The sequence below is a fragment of the Lygodium microphyllum genome, chromosome 4, assembly GCF_053477565.2.
Source record: "Lygodium microphyllum isolate KBCC chromosome 4, Lygodium_microphyllum_v1.1.10, whole genome shotgun sequence".
Lineage (NCBI taxonomy): Eukaryota > Viridiplantae > Streptophyta > Polypodiopsida > Schizaeales > Lygodiaceae > Lygodium > Lygodium microphyllum.
Window position 1 is genome coordinate 161662733 of NC_141138.1, and position 20156 is coordinate 161682888.

General features: G+C 44.2%; 1 protein-coding gene across 1 annotated transcript; it reads right to left on the reverse strand.

Moving 5' to 3' along the window:
- Positions 1-982: 982 nt before the first annotated feature.
- Positions 983-2759, reverse strand: LOC148037842 (uncharacterized). The gene is made up of 2 exons (XM_087677364.1): positions 2473-2759; positions 983-2361 (listed from the first exon to the last, which is right to left on the reverse strand). The coding sequence occupies exons 1-2, from the start codon at positions 2532-2534 to the stop codon at positions 1506-1508; spliced, it is 918 nt and encodes a 305-aa protein (XP_087533490.1). The 5' UTR covers positions 2535-2759; the 3' UTR covers positions 983-1505.
- Between the last annotated feature and the right edge of the window lie 17397 nt (positions 2760-20156).

Genomic DNA, 20156 nt, shown 5'->3' on the forward strand with positions numbered 1-20156 from the left:
TGTCAATCTTGAAGTTATCATTCAAATACTTTGAGCTACTAGTAAAAAAAACTTCCATTTATTCAAATAAAACATTAGTAAGTGATGGCTTCTCAAAAAAACTTCCATTTATTCAAATAAAACATTAGTAAGTGGTGGCGTCTCTCCTCACTTGTTGCAAGGTGTTCTAAACTTTGCTCAAGGCCTCTTAGCAGATAGATTATCATAAATGGTCAAAGGCTATACGACATGAGAAGCCGTGGTACAACGGAAGGGTATCCTGTGAAGAAAAGCTTCCAAATAAATTTCTTCTCGGACTCTCTTCTACACTACGATATGCCAACAAAAATGCACGAAAGGAAACAAACCACACTACGACGACTTACCTGGCTCGTATGGTTGAAAGAACATGCACGTTGCACCAATTGCCTAAACAGCCGGCCCCACTTTTCCATGACGTGGAGACACTTATAAGAGGCCCAAAGGATCTACCAAGAATAGCCAAAGTCGATCACAAAGTCCTCGATATTCTCTAGCAAAACAGACTTAGCAAAATTTCTCGCATGACGCGTGATGGGCAGTTGCAGGGAGAGCGCGCATGCCTTTCATAGCAGTTGCGGTCACAACCACGACTCCATTATACTGGAAAACTAACCGCTTGGCGCTGCAGGGTTTAAAAAACATCACGACCACTGGACCCGGCATCGTTATTTTTGTGTTTGCATGATATTCGCCACCCCTTGCATGGAGATAGAAGCATACCATTTCTTCTCTATACCCCCCCCCCCCCCCCGGCACCCCCCCATTGGAGAACAGATAAACAGACGAGCGCTTCATTGGAGAACAAACTGTCACGGTCCGCGAATGCGAATCGGATACTAAAGAGGCGCACACAAGCAAATATATTTATCTATATATATGTGTAAGTCGAGCAACCAAGAGCAGAGACTAGCGTACGCATTTTCATGTGAGACATGTTTGTGCTCGAGAAACATGCCGTACTGTGAATAATTTTATCTTGAAAGTTCAGCCTACACAAACAGAAAGGCCTTCGGTTGAATTTTAAAATATTTGAGAATGAGCAAGCGAGAACGAAGATGCTTCGGCATGCTGAAGTTCAACAGTTTTACTGTTTTACATGAATGCGCCAATCAACGATAGACAGGGAGAGGACGAAGAAATCTGGGTGAACTAAGCTAAAACCTAGACTAGCTGCTGACAATGGTTGCACTTTCCTCTTTGGTAAGTGAAACCTAGGAATGGCTGCACTTTTCCCCTTCGGTAAGGGCAAGTTCAGTGGATCCGTACAGAGTCCTCATCGTTAGAGAAGGGGGAGAGAGAGAGAGAGAGAGAGAGAAGGTGAGAGAGGTCACCTGGCAGACTGGCATTGAAGGGTGCAGTATTAGACAGCTATAAAATTACGCGGCGCGCGCACACACACACACACACACACACACAGATGCTCTCGTGACAATAACAGTGGATGATGGTAGTACTAGATGTTGGGATGGTCGGGGGGAGGGGAGTCAGTCGTAAGGGCCGGAAGGATTGAGCTGCTTGAGGAGGCCGGCGTAGGTGAGGTAGAGAACGCGGTCCTTAGCGCCGGTTCGGTGCTTGCGGGTGTGCTTGCAGAAGTACTTGAGCTGCTCGAGCGTGCAGATGCCCAGGGTTTCGGTGAGCAGCAGAAAGAGCCAGTTGATGGTGCGCTTCTTGGCACTGATGATGGGGCGGACGTGGTCGGGCTGGTGGCAGATCTGGCAGGCAAGCAACTGCGGGGCAGTCCAGTGCTTGGGGGCGCGGTCATGCATGCTGTCGCGATGGGCCAGGAAGTAGCCGCTCACCCGGTAAAAGGACGACTGCAGGTCTACTTCCAGCATGTGGATCCCGCACTTCTTGCAGCTCACCTCGCCGTAAACACGGGTCATGCCCTCGGCCAGCATCCACTCCAGCGACTGCACCATGGCGCGCCGCTCTGTGGCCCACGGATAGGGTGGCGTTATCCGCTCTTCTTTCGGTCTGGCGCCGCCTCCACCCGCCCTCCCTCCTCCACCTCCACCACCGCCCCCGCCCTCCGAACCACCGCCCCTCCTCCCCCTCCTCGCCCCCGTGCTAGTAGAGCTCGTCTCCTCATGCTGCTGCTGATAGATTGTATCCGCCACCGCTCCCGCCCCATACGAGCCCGCCTGTAACCCTCCTCCTCCTTGCTGATACACCTCGCTGCTGCTGCTCTCCCCCCTCTCCGGTGTATATGACCTCGACCCCGGCGGAGATAGAGTCAGCCTCAGTGAGTCGTCCGAATCCGACTCAGACATCCCTCCCTGCGTGTCCTCTGCTCGCCTCCTTTTCAATTTTCCTTTTCTCCTCTGCTCAGGCCACGTTTCTCTGGTTTTAAAAAAAACAGCTTCCCCGTTACCGAGAAAAAAACAAACACACGTCTTTATCATCATCGCATTGCAAAGTTTTGGAAGTAGGCTTCGTACTCAGAAATCTAACCTCGTAAAAGCATCTTTCCTCGGAGGGCTGTAGAGGAGAAGTGCGAAGGCGGCGGCCACCATATGGCAGGAATGTTGACTCTCGACGCTTCATGACTGAAGGAAACTTAGAAAAGATGAAGAAAGAAACTGATAGGAGGGGGAGACACACAGTAATAAAGTCGAGAAACGTGTTGACAGCACAAGTGTGGAGGGCTGGGGGCACAAATCATATGATTGGGAAGGTTGACACCTTCAATGGAAGAGAAACAGGTAGACCTGGCAGCCCCGAATGGGATGCCTGAAACAAAGTTGAGGGGGGCGGGGGGGGGGGGGGGGGGGAGAGAGAGAGACCGAGAGAAGAAAGAGAGCGTTTTAAGTGATAATGCCGGATTGAAGAGTAGAGCGGGTTAGGTGCGAGATTAGTGGAAGCGCATGTGGCAAAAGAGATTAGCCGTCTTTGTTTGGTTTGTTTCTAGCGTGGCTGCTAGTAAATACTCCCCCACCATAATTGCAATCAAATACGTCGAACCCTAAAACGTAGCATAAATCATCGATCGATTCAACGCCCTTTCCCCTCTTCTCCTTCTTTGTCACTCCGCCTTCCAAGGAGTAAATCTGCGATTTTGTCTGTCACAATGCCACGGATGAAGAATCCACGTCGATATAGCTCCACGTCGGCCCCAGCTTGCCTTGCCAGCGGACCCGAAATTAAAACTGCCATTTGGACCAATTGTGCATGAAGCGCCGCGCCCTGGACAAATGATGGTGTGGGGTGCACGGTAGAGTCTTAGAGTCCTGCCACACGTTTAGTCTGTATTTGCATCGGAACGTAAGGGTGGTTACATATTAAGTAAGTAAGTAACAAAAAAGGTATGTCACACATTGCAAACTTTACTTATTTGACATGTAAAAGGTTCAGTAGGTCTGCGTGTGACCTCACTCTTAGGCTATCTGCACACACAAACTTCTTAGGGCGGGTACCCACACACTACCCAGGACAGCTAGGGTAGCATGCAATCCGTCCTTTACTATCTTTACACACTAAATTGGTGGTAGCTTTACACAAAATGATGGATGGCCCAGTGGTAATAATGCCTTTGATCATCACCTATTGGCAGTGGTTCAATTGTTGTCAAGCGCAGCATACTTTTTTAATGAATAGAATTTGTCATGTAGTGCGTTGGGCATGGACGAGATTTCGGACGAAGGAGATCCCTTGCCCAAATGTGTCTGGCATCCATGAATTTCGCGGCCTATTATAATGTGACACGTCATCAGTAGACACTCTCTTTTTTCCAAAATGGCCGTCCATATCGTGGTGTGTAACTGGCCTCACTCACTCGAAAAGGGAAGAAAACAAAACAAAAGAAAAAGAAGACAACCGGCCTAAAGTAATTAAAGAGCTTCAAATTTGAACATCTAGAGTTTAAGATAACCTCATAACTTTTGTGTGTTACAAATTCAAGAGCGTGAGAAGATTCAAGATGTGGTGATGGAAACTTGGGCGTGAGAAGATTCAATATGTAAGTAAAATATGTGACCAACTTCAATGGGTGCCACATCAATTGCATAAAAATGGTAGATTTCGTTCTTTGGAACACTTGGATTATGAAATCTAATAATCCAACCCGGAAGTTTCATATTCTTTTTCAAAGATTATATGGCTTTCAATGCACAAACCACATTTAATGGCTTTCAAGAAATGAGTCTAGATTTGTACTTTACTTCATACCATTTTTCTTGACGTGCATCTAAGAGCCCCTTCCCACTCGGTGCCTATAAGGGCTTGGCATCATCATCTTAGTCTTAAAAATGTCTAATGATGTGACAAGTAACCCAACTTTGCATTAATGCAATGCCAATGATGATAGCCTAGCAAACAAAAGCAAAAAGTTGACCTTTTTTGGTTGATGTGGCATTGATAGATTCAATGTTGTTAGTGTTACAAATAAGGAGATAGTACTATAACATGCCTCACTGAAAAGCCCTCACTCGCATGATTTAGTGGTTCATCAAGATGTTTTCCTAAGTGACACTACTCAGTACTCTCAAGATTAACATAAGATTCGTTGCTTAGGCTCTCTCAAGTCCACTTCACAATGGAAGGTTTCAACCATACCTATAAGGATCAACTTGAATTTGGATTCCTGATTCAACACTAGAATCACTTATTAACTTAACTAGTATCGGTCGTTGAGCTAGTCTATTCGCAAGTCAACTCAAACCGCATCAAATTAATGCCTCACCACTTGGTTCATAGTGAGTGAGAAATGAGGAGAGGGGGGAATCAATTACGTATCAACCCCTCTACCCATAGGACATAGTCTCAACTTTGATCCCTTAAAATAGCATTGATCGGGATCTAAGATGACACACTCGATAATTAAGTACTTGGCCTTAAAGAAAAACTCTTGGCTTATTGAAACCACCCATCCGTAGGATAGACCCATCAAGGATTCTGCCCTCCCAATTTTCATTGGGGGCATGTTTTAGTTATCTATTTATCCTAACATATTTATGTTTGACACATAAAGATAGCTTCCTTAATTAACCAATTAGGCGCTATGTTTGTTCACGTAAGTTCATCCACAACATGAAGACACTACAAGATATAGGTCTTATACTGACGTTAAAAGCGACAAAAATGTAAATAACAAAAATTTTCCCCGTCGTCGCAAAAAGCGTCATTATTAGCAATGCCATAGAACTGTCGGTATCAACGTCATTATTTGCATTGTTATCAGCATGCGACACTAATACCGACACAAATAGCGACGCTGATAACGATGCTCTACAATGCTAAAAACGACGCAAATAATGACGTGTGCAGGTAAATTTGCGACGCTAATAGCGACGATAACAGGGGGAAAAAATTTTGTGGTAGCGTCCTGCCACATATAGCATTGTGTGCTTTATTTGGGCCATACAAAATAGTTTCTACACTGTGTATAATGCTTGTGTAAACAAAAACAAAGTGTACTGAAATCATAACACTGATACATGAAATAAATACATGATCGCATAATGAAAGCGACTGGTACAATCATGACAAGATATTACTACTACATAGAAAATGTCTACATAGATCAGGCGACCAAAAAAAAAGGGTGTGTAAGCTCTAGGGATCCAAGGGCGAGCTACATATCCTCGCCATCCGAAAGCTCGTCCCGTCGCAAAGGAGCATCGAACGGGCTCTGCAAAAAAAGAAACAACAACACATCAATCCACTATACAATAATGCATTCTAATTAAACATGGTAACTACGAACAAGAAAGATGAGTGACTTACAAGACCACCGCGCCTATACAATCGGTTGATCAATGCAGTGAGACTGTGCCTCTCTGCATATTGAGTCTCAAGGCTGGTCGGAGAACGATTTGTAATGGAGTGTTGCAAAGAAAACAAAATACTAACTGTTAGAAATATGATTGTCAGTACAAAGGATATTGCAAAAAAATAAGCAAGCAAAACAAAAGAAAAACTTACAAAGTCCTCCAGATATGTCCTATGGCCACCGCTCCCAATATGATAGACCACTCTGGCCTCTAGTCGTGCCCTCGCTGCCTCACGCTATTGACTCCAACGTCCTAGAGAATCTGTAGCCTCCTCCCTCAGTCGCCACCAGTCGTCCGCGTCTAGCCACTCGGGCTTTATAGCCCCACTCTTGAGTGCCTTAAGTGCGTCTGATCATCTATGTGACATATATGCATGTATGCAGTTCATCATCTAGCCTGTAGAAAATCTATCTACTGTGGCTGAAACTGGAAACTCCTCATGCAAGAATGCTAGTATGTAGTCCTTGCTCCCCTCCGGTATGTTTTTCCAATGATCTAATACGTTGTGCCAAAAAACTTGTTGGCACAACTCTCTCATGCGAGCCATCACCCTCATCACTCATGATGATGGCTCCTGACCTATCATCGACAAGATAGGCATATCCCTCTCGGGTATGCCTAAGATGGGTCCTCTCCCACATGCGTCCATGCTCCTAGGCATATCCAGGAGACCCGTGTATATCCAGTGTACCAACCGGGGTAGTATCTATCGGAGTAGTACCCATAGGGGTGCCACCTGCAAACGACTGAGAGAAAAAGACGGAGTAACTCGAGTAGACGTCCCACAGGTGTGACAAATCCTGAAGGTGACGCAACTCCAGCAGAACAACGAGACAGAGACACCATGTTTGTGCCTCCACAGCATCCACCTGAGCCACACTCCCTGGAACCACCACGAGAGTGAGGAGCCGCACCTGTATCCCATGCTGACCGTGAACTCACTACCTCTGTATCTCTACAACATCCCTCTGATCCTGAAGCACTCCCTCCCTCTGGCCCAAGTCTGGAGTGTCGACCTCGTCTACTCAAAGCTGAAGCATGTGATCATGCCGAAGTAGATCTACTAGAGCAACCTAACGATGTTCGAGACAACTCCTGGTCTTCCACGTCTCTGAATCTTGCCATCTGATCTAGAGACATGCGCGTGGGATATCTCGCAACTCCTCATCGCTCATCCCTCGACTCATCTTGAAAAGATCACCTACACAGACAAAAAATGATATTAGCATAATCAATTTAAATCATACAAAGCATGGTAATATAAATCCTAAAAAAAATGATCTCACTTAAAATGCATATCTTATGTACGCTTATAAGCGATTAGTCAACGAATTGAGTAAATGGATGCTCCAAGTATGAAGTATCCTATGGTCCCATATCAATCTCCTAACACAACTCCGCATACACTGGAAGGTCGATAGACATGTCACCACAAAAGGATGAGTCCACCTCGTTCTCAAAGAATTCTTAGACTCCTATATTTCCATCATTGTTAGCCGATGTTGGCTCCTCTACATGCTCCAAGCTTTCGGTGGCCTCCACCCCTTACAATATCAACCCCTCTATTTGCATATTGTCCTCATTTATGCTTAGAACATCGCTTTGATCATACACTCTCGCACTTTCGAGAGTTGAAGGTATAACATACCACCATCGAGGTTGTCGAGGGTTTGGATAGAAGATTACCTGTTCACAAACACGTGCAAGAGAGATTAAACTATTGTGACATGTACCGTGTCGTAATACAATTAACAAACAAATGAATTCATGTACCTATTCACAATGGGCTCGCAACACAAAGGTGTCACACAAATTCGTCTATTTTTTTTTTGAATCTATTTCGAGAAATCCAGATGGACCTCGTCGAACTGTTGCTCCAACTCCTTCAAGTACCACTTTGAACCACTACACATCGAATAGTATCATGGAGAAGCTACAGTAATCCACCATAACAATACTTTGCAAGTTCCCAAAATACTCCATCTCATCTATAACCATGTTTGGATCCGTTGCTCATCGTCAGCTCTCATGCTCGAACCTTGCCATGATACCACAGTCCATTGTGGAGCGCATTTTGTCAATACGCTCCACACGAAAATGTCGTTCACGTGACCACGCTGCACTATATATTTTTTACTGTACATTGAAACACTCAAATTAGTTGTCGCATATAAAATATAGATATGACAAATCCTAAACACATCATCACCTTTGGACTACATCCCCTTGAGAATTCCCACTTCTCCATTAAGACCTCCGTCCCTTCGCGAGACACTACGGTTAAAGCTCCATGTAACCATCGCATTGATATGAACCGCAGCATCTCCTCTATGCCCTTGGGATATCGAATCGGTCGATGGCGTGTACTATGTCAAAATTCAGATCGCGCTTCCTCTCGATCTTGCCTAGCGATTTGGGACTTGGCGAGCCACATCTCCATAGAGGCATGGTGCAACATATAAAAGCGATTCACCTTCTCCTCCATTGCAGCATCCATTATTTTTTCTATCTCATTTTCAACCACCATATCTCCGGTCAGTCTATCATCGTCCTTCAACAACCATAGCATTTTGTTGTATGGATCCACTGTTGGTAGCCATTGTGAAATATGCACTAGTGCCTCAGCAGACACCAATCAACCTTCAGCCATGCTACCTTCTGACCGAGCTCATTGTCGCACAAAGCCTTTCAGGGTTTTCATAAATTGCTCTAAGAAGGACATCTATCATGTATGGACAGGTCCAACAATCTACAGTTCATCTACAAGATGCACAAGAAGGTGGATTTGTATCGTGAGCATGCTGGTAGGCAGGTATTTCTCAAAGAGACAGACCATCTCCACTGCTCCTCACCTTGTGGATTCAATAGAGGACGTCTTAATCTCCTTCTCTGAGATCCATTGCACCAAAGTTGATAACTTGTAAATGGCCCCGCGTATTTCTGGAGTAAGGCATTCTGCGATCACGATCGGTAGTACAAACTGCCACAAATGAGAAAGCATTATGAACAATGGCTACAATCCAAATAGCAAAATGCGCACGCCAATTACAATCCATTCGTAGTACAAACCTGACATATCTTATGCCAATCATGGGGTTTTAGCCCTGATAATTGGTCATCTTTAGAAAATGCAGACCTGAGAGAACGCATCATACCCGTCGGAGTGCGGATAGACTGGACTCCTTACTTCACAATGCGCTCTTCTTTAGTGGAAAAAACCCAAGGAGTGCGAGGTAGTTGCATGCGACCATTAGCACACGACTGCGGCCAAAGCACCTCCATCTTGCCTACCTCCTTCAAATCCATTCGTGTCCCTATAGTGTCTCTCTTTCTTGTGATGTGGTCCCATAGCAAGCTGCCCTTATTCTTGAAAATATGCATGGGATCTAACAAGTGGTTGATCTATAAGTGGGTCTAATTTGGCAACTCGTAGAAAACTGAGAACCGCTACATTCCGTTTGGATGTGACTCCGCGTGGACCATTTTTAGCTGTACCAGCTTGGGGCATTCATACGTGTTGGAGGCTGTCCAAGAAAACCTTCCCTGAGTTCATGACCCTCTGGCAAGAAAGCGACGTGTCCTTGATATACCATCTTCTTCATGGTTCGTGACCTTCGGGAGTCTAACTGTGGCCCGCACAATGGACATGCATGATAACCTGAGGTAACTAGACATGTTCCAACATCTCTATCCAGTGAATATAAACTTGAACGAGATAAAATATAGATATTACCAACGAGAACGGAAGCCTATTTACTTGAGCACTCTCCGAATCTCGGAAAGTCATGCATCGTCCACATGAGAATGGCTCGAATATTGGCAGACCGTCGATCATCACACTTGCTCATATCTTGCGTGGTGATCCCCTCCTCCCACAAAATCTTAAGCTCATCGACTAATGGAGGAATCGACTAATGGACGAAGATACACGTCCATATTTTTGACTTTGTAGCAGCCGGGGATGAGTAAGCTAAGGATAAGATGTCCTTTCTTCGTAGAAAGCCATGGAGGGATATTGTAGTTGACAAGGACTATAAGCCACACACTATAAGAAGTTGAGCGCAAACCGAATGGGTTCATACCATCCATTGCAAGGCCGAGCTAAAGATTCCTTGGCTCTTGGAAAAAGCTTGGGAAGGTAGAGTCAATGTGGCTCCATGCGTGTGAATACGCTAATATTTGTTGAACTTTATCTGTGGACCTATTCTGCGCATGCCATGTTGTCAAGCTCGCCATGCCGGACGTACAAAACATGTAATTTATGCGGGGGATAAGAGGAAAGTGTCTGAGAACTTTTTGAGGGTCCATGGTTTGCCCTTGCAATTTCTGTCGATACCTATGAGCACCACACTTTGGACATGTCTCCAGAGTCTCGTATTCTCCTCGAAACAATATGCAATTGTTGATACATGCATGGATGTTGTTGTAGTCCATGCCAAGCTTTCGTAAAACATGTTGTGCATCATTACGAGACTCAGGCATGGTATTTACAGGTGGTAATATATGATATTTCAATAACTTGAAAAAAATCATAAAACACCTTGAAAAAGCACAAATGTTTTATATAATAGTGCCGAAAAGAAATCAACGAAGCATACATACAAGGTACCTGAACAACTCGGTCACACTCGCATCACTCCACTTGTATTTTGCTTGCACACTTAGGAGTGCAAGTAGTGTCTTCAGGGGAGATACTCATCACCCATCATATAATGATATGGATGCTTCCTCTCTAAGCGGATCAGAAGTCTCGACATCCATGGGAATCAATGCATCGATCATTGCCTCCATCTCAAGCTCCAATATTGAGATATCGAGCTCTACTCGTGATACGCCAGGGTGACTGTTGTGTATTTATGTCACCGACTTGTCAGTTGCAGATGCGGTTGGTACACCGCCCATGAATAATAGCTACATGATAGCTATCCTTATCTACTCTAGTTCGTGGCTTGGTTAGTATGCCACCTTAGTTAGTTGAGTTTGGTTTGAGACCCATATATAGGGTTCTTCTATTTCTTTGTATGAGAGTTCTTTTGGCTTACACAACTAAGAAGAGGAAAATTGTTTTCAGCCTCCACCCTTGTGTGTCTTCCCCCATTGTGCAAGCAAGAAAGCTTCAAGCGAGACTCCTTCCTTCTCTCCCACAATCTTGACATGGTATCAGAGCCTTGTTCGTGGTAAGGAGCTCAAGAAAGCAAGCCAAGCTCGCGGTGTTCTGGTAAGAGGAGTAGTGTTGCTTTCATTTTCTATTTTGGGAGCAGATCTCTGCAGGTAGCACAGCCGGAAAGTGCAGGAGTGCATTGTCTCAGGTTGAGACGCCCTTCGCGGTGAAGCAAGAGGGCAGTATATACTGCGGACAAGGGCTTTAGCCCTTGGCGACCTTGTTTTTTTTTATTTGAGGCCATTTCGGGGCCTGTTTTGGAGGCGGAAGTTTTCTGCACGCACTCAGGAAAAGGCCTAGTTTTATGCTGTGCAGCCACTGTTCTACAGGTCGGTGAATAGTTACTGTAAAAACTGCATTGTATGCTTGTGCGCAGAGACATTGGGAGTTACAGAATCATCCCTGTTGCCTGTTGATGCAAAATCGTCACTAGGAAGTAACTGTGTGGTCAAATACCACTTTCGCCAGTTTTGCAGATTTTCCCTTATGAGGGTGAAGCTGTGGTTTTTGCAGTGACAGAATTTTTTGCAATCTTCTGTAATGGCATCTGATTCTCTTTCACATATTGTCACTGAAAAGCTTGACAAGAACAACTTCCAAGCATGGAAGTTTAGAATGACGAATTTCCTTATGGGAAAAGGATATTGGGAATTTGTTGCAGGAAATGAAGAAGAACCAGTTCTTCCTGATGTTCCCAATCAACAGCAAATGCAGGCATTTAAAGCATGGCATGAGAGAGCCAGGAAAGTTATGTATTGGCTATCTATCAGCATTTCAGACTCTATGATTGTGCATATTCAAGATGCAAGTACGCCAAAGGAGGCATGGGATACTTTGTCAAAAATGTATAGCACAAATACGCAAGCCAGGAAAATGCAGCTCAAGCAAGAGTTGCACAATGTGCAAAGAGAAAATATGAGCATCAACGACTACCACATGAAGGTAAAGAAGATTGCAGATGCACTTGCTTCCATTGGGTCACCAGTGGAAGATGATGATTTAGTTTCTGTGACCTTGAATGGTCTAGGAAAGGATTATGCACAGTTTCGGACATCCATTTCAGTTCGTGAAAGATTTCCTGATTTTGAGGAGTTGATTGCTCTTCTAATTTCTGAGGAACAGAGAAATGGTGGTGCATCTTCTTCAGGAGGAACTTCAAAAGAAGCTGTCTTCTACTCAAATGCTGGAAGAGGTAGAGGCAGAGGTAGAGGAGGACGATTTGGAGGCCGTGGTAGAAATCAGAATATGCAGCAAACTCAAGAAAACCAGTCCTATGGAGGAGGACGTGGTAACTCTAGAGGCAAGGGGAGCCAAAGAGGTCGTGGTGGATGGCAAAGAGGTCAAAATGCAAACAGTAATGTTGAATGCTACTACTGTGGTAAAATGGGTCATATGGCTAAAGACTGCTATAAAAAGCAGAATGACATCATGAATGGAAAACTGCAACAAGGGAATTATGCATCTTCTAGCAGACAGGGTGATGACAGAAATGAGCATTTGTTCATGGTGCAGCACATGAACAATTCTGTGACAAGTGCAAAAGAAAGCAATGATGTATGGTATGTTGACTCAGGTGCATCAAACCACATGACAGGTCATGCAGAATGGATGGAGGATGCAAGGAAAATGGAAAAACCAGGATTTGTGGAGACTGGTGATGATACTGCACATCCTATTGTGCAGATTGGAAAAATTCCCTTGTCTATGCAGGATGGGAAAAAGAAATACCTGTCCGATGTATTTCATGTCCCGAATATCACCAAGAATCTGGTTTCTGTCGGTCAAATGGTTGAGCAGGGCTTGCAGGTCAGATTTAATCCTCATGGATGCTTTGTTGAGGATATGAAAAATAAAGGTCGCTTGATAGCAAAAGGAAATAAGAATGGCAGAATGTTTACGTTGGATGCAGATATGTCTGAATTGAGTGCAGCAATGTTTGCACATGGGACCGGTGTAGTTGCAGATATTGATATCTGGCATAAATGCATTGGTCATGTTAATGTACAGCGACTTAAATCAATGCAGGCCCAAAATATTGTTGCAGGATTGCCAAAATTCAAGGTTGCAAAAATGCATAAGGTATGTGAAGCCTGTCAGTTTGGAAAACAGGCAAGGAAACCATTTCCTAGACATGTTCAAGAGAGTGAGAAGCCATTGGAATTAATCCACTCTGATGTGTGGACTACTAAAGCTGCATCTCTTGGAGGCTGTCATTATTTTGTCACTTTTATTGATGACTATAGCAGAAAAGTTTGGGTGTATTTTATGAAAAAGAAAAGTGAAGTTTTTGGGCATTTCAAAACCCTTAAAGCTATGGCTGAAAAAGAAACAGGTCTGCAAATAAAATGCCTAAGGTCAGATGGAGGGGGAGAGTACCTCTCAAATGAGTTTGCAAAGTTCTTGCAGGAGCATGGCATAAAGCAGCAATATTCATGCAGTTATACCCCACAACAAAATGGAACTGCAGAAAGGAAAAACAAGCATATTGGAGAGGTATCTCGTGCCATGCTCAATGAAAAAGACTTGCCAGATTTTTATTGGGCTGAAGTAGTTGCTACAGCAGTCTACATAATGAACAGGACTCCCACTGCAGCAATACATGGAATGACTCCAGAGGAGAGGTATACTGGTAGGAAACCAGATATTTCTCATTTGAAAATTTTTGGTTGCATTGCCTATGTACATGTGCCAGATGAGCTGAGATCCAAGTTGGATCCAAAAGCTGAGAAGTGTATCTTTATTGGTTACTCTCTGCAGCAAAAAGGGTATAGATGCTATAACCCTTCTACTCGTAAGTTTACAGTGAGCAGAGATGTTTTTTTTTATGAGATGAGTAGCTGGTATAAACCAGTAAATGTGATTGATGATGTAGATGCACAAAATGGTAATGCTGCACAGAATTCACAGCAGCAGTCACAAAATATTAGTGGACCTGGAGCGTCCTCTAGCAGTGGTTCACATTCTTCGCCATGGACAGGCAGATTGAGATCAGGAGAATCTTCTCAAAGCAATGCAGATAGTGGTATGCAGGTATCACGAAAAGGAAAAGAGAAGGTTGATCAGCCCATGTTTGATGTGAATGCAGGTCACTCTTATGTGGATGGTGAATCCAGTGGCTCAGAACAGAGCATTGATGATGAGTTGGGTATTCCTTCTATTGTTACACCTGGAGTAAGGAAGACCAGGGATGTTTTGAGAGCACCTGGGAGTGAACCTACTTTGCGCAGGTCTACGAGAGCTAGGTATCCTATGGATAGGCTGAAATATAATGGATTTACAGCCATTCACTATGCATATATGGTCAAAGTGATACAGGAACCAGAACCCACATCTTTTGAGCAAGCCATGGGAAATGAAAAATGGGAGAAAGCCATGGATGAAGAAATGGATGCCTTGGAAGCAAATGCTACATGGGAATTGGTACCTTTGCCTAAAGGTAAAAATGCAATTGGTCGTAAGTGGGTTTATAAGGTGAAGCACAATGCAGATGGTTCTGTGAACAGATACAAGGCAAGATTAGTAGTCAAGGGGTATGCACAAACATATGGCATTGACTATGAAGAAACATTCGGTCCGGTTGCAAGGATGGCAACCGTAAGAGCAGTCATTGCTATGGCTGCATCAAAGGGATGGTCTTTACATCAGATGGATGTAAAGAATGCCTTCTTGCATGGTGATTTGCAAGAAGAGGTATATATGGAGCAGCCACCAGGTTATGTGCATGCTGTTCATCCTGAGTTTGTTTGCAGGTTGAAGAAAGCCTTGTATGGCTTGAAGCAAGCACCTAGAGCATGGTATGACAAGATAGGACAGTATCTTGTCACTATTGGCTTTCAGATTTCCAAGGCAGATTTCTCACTTTATGTGAGAAAAACAGAGAAAGGTATTATGCTACTTGTCATTTATGTTGATGATTTGATTATGACAGGTGACAGTGATGAAGATATCCTTCATGTGAAAATGCTATTGAAGCAGAAGTTTGAGATGAAGGATTTGGGAGAGCTGCGTTATTTCTTGGGCATTGAGGTGATTAGATCACCAAGTGGGATACAGCTCTTGCAGAGGCAGTATGGATTGGACATGCTGTCCAAATATGGGATGACAGGCTGTAAGCCTATTTCAGTTCCTTTGGAGCAAAATGTGAAGCTGAGCACAGATGCAGGTGAGCTTCTAGAAGACCCTACTATGTACAGACGCATAGTAGGAAGTTTGATTTATATGACTATTACCAGGCCAGATTTGAGCTATGCTGTTGGATTGGTAAGTCAGTTTATGCAGGCTCCAAGGAAACCACATTTGGATGCGGCTAGACGCATACTCAGGTATGTGAAGTCCACATTGCAGTATGGACTATTTTATGAGACTGGGGTTCATATACAGTTGCATGGATACACTGATGCTGATTGGGCTGGTAGTATTTCTGATAGACGATCTACCAGTGGATATGTGTTCTCTTTTGGGAGTGCTGCAGTCACTTGGAGCAGCAAGAAACAGCCTACAGTTGCCTTGTCGAGCACAGAGGCTGAGTACAGGGGTGCAGCAATGGCTGCATGTGAGGTAGCTTGGTTGCATAAGCTACTTTATGATATGCATCAGTCTACAGATGGACCAGTTGTCATTTATTGTGACAACATGAGTAGTATACACTTGGCAAATAACCCAGTCTATCATGCTAGAACAAAGCACATTGAGGTGCATTATCACTATGTGCGAGAGAGGGTTTTACTAGGTCTTATTGATCTAGTTTATGTCAGCACAGAGGATCAGGTAGCTGACATATTCACGAAGGCATTGGGCGCAGAGAAGCTGCACAAGTTCAGAGACCTGCTTGGTGTGCAGGAATTGGGATTGAGCGCGAGGGGGAGTGTTGAGATATCGAGCTCCACTCATGATACGCCAGGGTGACCGTTGTGTATTTATGTCACCGACTTGTCAGTTGCAGACGCGGTTGGTACACCTCCCATGAATAATAGCTACATGATAGCTATCCTTATCTACTCTAGTTCGTGGCTTGGTTAGTATGCCACCTTAGTTAGTTGAGTTTGGTTTGAGACCCATATATAGGGTTCTTCTATTTCTTTGTATGAGAGTTCTTTTAGCTTACACAACTAAGAAGAGGAAAACTGTTTTCAGCCTCCACCCTTGTGTGTCTTCCCCCATTGTGCAAGCAAGAAAGCTTCAAGCGAGACTCCTTCCTTCTCTCCCACAATCTTGACATCCAAGATTGTAGATAGGTCTGAAAGACTACCTGTCTCCTCTAGCATTGACGGTATAGATTGCGTAGTGCTTTGCAAGTGGTGGATTGGCTCATGCACTCCATCCATCACATGCCCACAAACTCTTCTAATTGGCCGCAAAGGGTGCACTCCTTCTTGGGACGAGACGTCACCTCCCTAGATAGAAAATTTGTCAGCCACACCCAATCTTCTTGTATATGGTATTCAATTAGCTTGCGAGTACAATGCATGATTGATATTAACTTTTCTTACTGTTTGTTGAAAATCTGCAATCGTCCGATCAATGTTCTCAGATTGAAACTCGCCGAAGCATCGTACGTGTTCTATAGACAATCGATATTTTTGTCTAATTGCCAACTTGCATTGAGAGCAAGGACATGGGACACACTAATTAAGATATGCCTCGTAATCTTGAAGAACAAGATCTTCATCATTTTCCATTTTCTCTACGTTACGACAAACAATTTGTTTTTGTTATCATTCTTTTTTTCTTTCTTAAATTGTTCTTCTCTCCCTCCATCTCTCTCTCTTTTTCTCTTTCTTTATTATGCTATATGTATTTCCTCTCCCTCTCTCTCGTTCCTTCAGCTTCTTTTTTCTCTTCCTCCCCCTCTCTCATTTTCTTTAACGATTACGACTATGACTACGATGAAGACCACGACCATGACCACGACCACGACCACGACTACGACTATGACCACGACAACCATGACCACGACCACAACTACAACTACGACTATGACCACGACCACAACCACGACCACGACCATGACTACAACCACGACCATGACCACGACCATGACTACAACCACGACGACCACAACCACGACCACGACTACGACCACGACCACGACCACGACCACGACCACGACCACGACCACGACCACGACCACGACCACGACCACGATCACGACTATGACTATGACTACGACTATGACCACGACGACCATGACCACGACCATGACCACGATTACAACTATAACCACGACCACGACCACGACCACAACCACGACCACGACCACCACGACCATGACCACGACCACGACCACAACCACAACCACGACCACCACGACCACGACCACGACCACGACCACGACCACGACCACGACCACGACCACGACCACGACAACGACTATGACTATGACCATGACTACGACCACGACCACGACTACGACCAAGACCAGGACCAGGACTAGGACCATGACCACGACCACGATCATGACCACGACTACGACCATGACTACGACTATGACCACGATCACCACAACCACGACCACGACCACGACTATAACTACGACCATGCCCACTACCACGATTACGACTACTTATATAGAGATGAAGAGAGAGACAAGAGTTAGGGAGAGAGTAAAGTTAGAGAAGAAGAGGAGAGAAGTGAGAGAGGTAGAAATAGAAAGAGAGATAGAGAGAGAAAAGAGATAGAGGGAGAGAGAAGGATTTAGGGAGAGTATAGGAAGAGAGAAAGAGGGAAGATTGAGGGAGAGAGAAGGGTTGAGAGAAGAGAGAGGAGAAAGAGATAGAGATCCGACTAGAGCATTTGACACCCATAGCCAACACACCATGGAGAACACAAGCACAAATTGACATTGAATTATGGCAAGAAAATCCACCACAAAATAATAGTTATAATACACGAGGTAGGATTTCAAAGTCTTACTGATTTCAATCGGTCATGGATGCCATACTATGGGTAGGTTGCAGTCACTAAGAATAGAATTGGCGATTCACCTCATCTTCTCTCCATCATCAATAGAATTCCCCTTTACTTTTTACAACTCACCCACCTTCTCTCCACACTATTGCACATTACAATCTCTATGAGGGCATGAGATTGGGATCTCCACAGATACCAAAGCATGATCTCTAGCTTGATGGTTGCATATATACTACTACTACTCATGGAAGAAACCTTAAAATAGTTATTATGCTCAAATATATGCTTGTTAGAGCAGAAATTTATTCCCAAGACTATTCTAAGGATGAAAGAGGGTTAATGATAAAAGAGTATCCTTCCTTGCAACTGATTTTATATTATATTTTTAAATTAGAATTAATAGTTAAATATGAGTTTCCTAAGAGATCTTGTGGTGATGCTATTTTTAGTTTTTGCGAAGCATATGAATGATGCTGTTTTAGTTTTTTGTATTTGTCTTTTTAAGAAGAGATTGATTTTTATGGAATATTAAAAGTTATTTTTGGATTTACATTATGAAAAATGAATGTTTTTCTAATTGATAGGCTGATTGCCTTCGTTGTATACTTCTACAAAAGTTATTGTGCCCTCATAGGTGGATATTTGGTTACACATTAAACCTCCCCCAAGGTTAGTGGCTAGATCCCTTAACCAAGGGGATAGTTTGAGCGTGGTGGATGCTAGGAAAAGCCCCATGTATGAGAGGTCTCTTTGTAGGAAGAACATTATGCTAGGAGGGGCAAGTGTGCCAGGGTTCTCTAGTCATACATCCCTTAGGTTTGTTGAGGATCGCCCTAGCCCCTATGAGTCTAGGATGAGCTTATTGTAAGGTCTTATTTCCTTTTCTCTCTTTCTCTCCCTCTCTCATTTCCTCTCCCTCCCTCACCCTCACCCTCTCTCTCTCTTTCCCTATTAGATTTAATGATTTTTCTCTCTTTTTCTCTCTCCTCTCCCTCTCTCATTTCTCTCTCCTCACCCTGTTTAACATCTTTTCTCTCTTTTTATCTCTCCTCTCCTTCTCTCATTTTTTCTCTCTCCTCTCTCTCTCTCATTTCCTTTTTCTCTCTTCCTCTCTCTCTCTCGTTTCTTCTCCCTCCCTCACCCTCACCCTCACCCTCTCCCTCTCTTTCTCTTTCTCTCTTTTCCTATTATGTATAACATCTTTTCTCTCTTTTTCTCTTCCCTCTCCTTCTCTCTTTTTTTCTCTCTCCTCTCTCTCTCTCATTTCCTTTTGCTCTCTTCCTCTCCCTCTCTCATTTCTTCTCCCTTCCTCACCCTCTCCCTCTCTTTCTCTCTTCCCTTATTATGTTTAATGTTTTTTCTCTCTTCTCCTCTCCCTCCCCCTCTCTTTCTCTCTCCCTTCCTCTCCCTCTCCCTCTCTTTCTCTCTTTCAATGTTTCCCTCTCCCTCTCCCTCCCTCTCCCTCTCCCTCTCCCTCTCTCATTTCCTCTCCCTGCCTCTCCCTCTCCCTTCCCCTCTCTTTCTCTCTCCCTCCCTCTCCCTCTCCCTCTCCCTCTCCCTCCCTCTTCCTTTCCCATTTCCTCCCTCTCTCATTTCCTCTCCCTCCCTCTCCCATTTCCTCCCTCTCTCATTTTCTCTCCCTCCCTCTCCCTCTCTTTCTATCTCATTTCCTCTCTCTCTCTCAATACACACGAATAATACCAAAAACAAGTAAAAGAGAGAGAAAACTCCCTCTCCCTCTCTCATTTTCTCTCCCTCCCCCTCTCCCTCTCTTTCTCTCTCCCTCCCTCACCCTCACCCTCTCTCATTTCCTCTCCCTCCCTCTCCCTCTTTTTCTCTCTCATTTCCTCTCCCTCTCTCAATACACATGAATTATACCAAAAACAAGTAAAAGAGAGAGAGAAAACTCCCTCTCCCTCTCTTATTTCCTCTCCCTCTCTCTCCCTCTCCCTCTCTTTCTCTCTCATTTCCTCTCCCTCTGTCAATACACATGGATTATACCAAAAACAAGTAAAAGAGAGAGAGAAAACTCCCTCTCCCTCTCTCATTTTCTCTCCCTCCCCCTCCCCCTCTCCCTCTCCCTCTCTTTCTCTTTCTCTCTCCCTCCCTCTCCCTCTCCCTCTCCCTCTCTCATTTCCTCTCCCTCCCTCTCCCTCTCTTTCTCTCTCATTTCCTCTCTCTCTTAATATACACGAATTATACCAAAAACAAGTAAAAGAGAGAGAGAAAAAACAAAAGAAAAGCAAGAATAGACAATGCACTCACCGTAAAGACTCGAAGAAGGGTTTGGCGGCTCC

Excerpts from the sequence above, each read along its gene's own strand:
- LOC148037842 (XM_087677364.1), bottom strand. The coding sequence starts at position 2,534 with ATGGTGGCCGCCGCCTTCGCACTTCTCCTCTACAGCCCTCCGAGGAAA. Across the intron at positions 2,362-2,472 it reads AGGAAAGATGCTTTTACGAG|AGAAACGTGGCCTGAGCAGA; the intron begins GTTAGATTTCTG and ends TTTTAAAACCAG.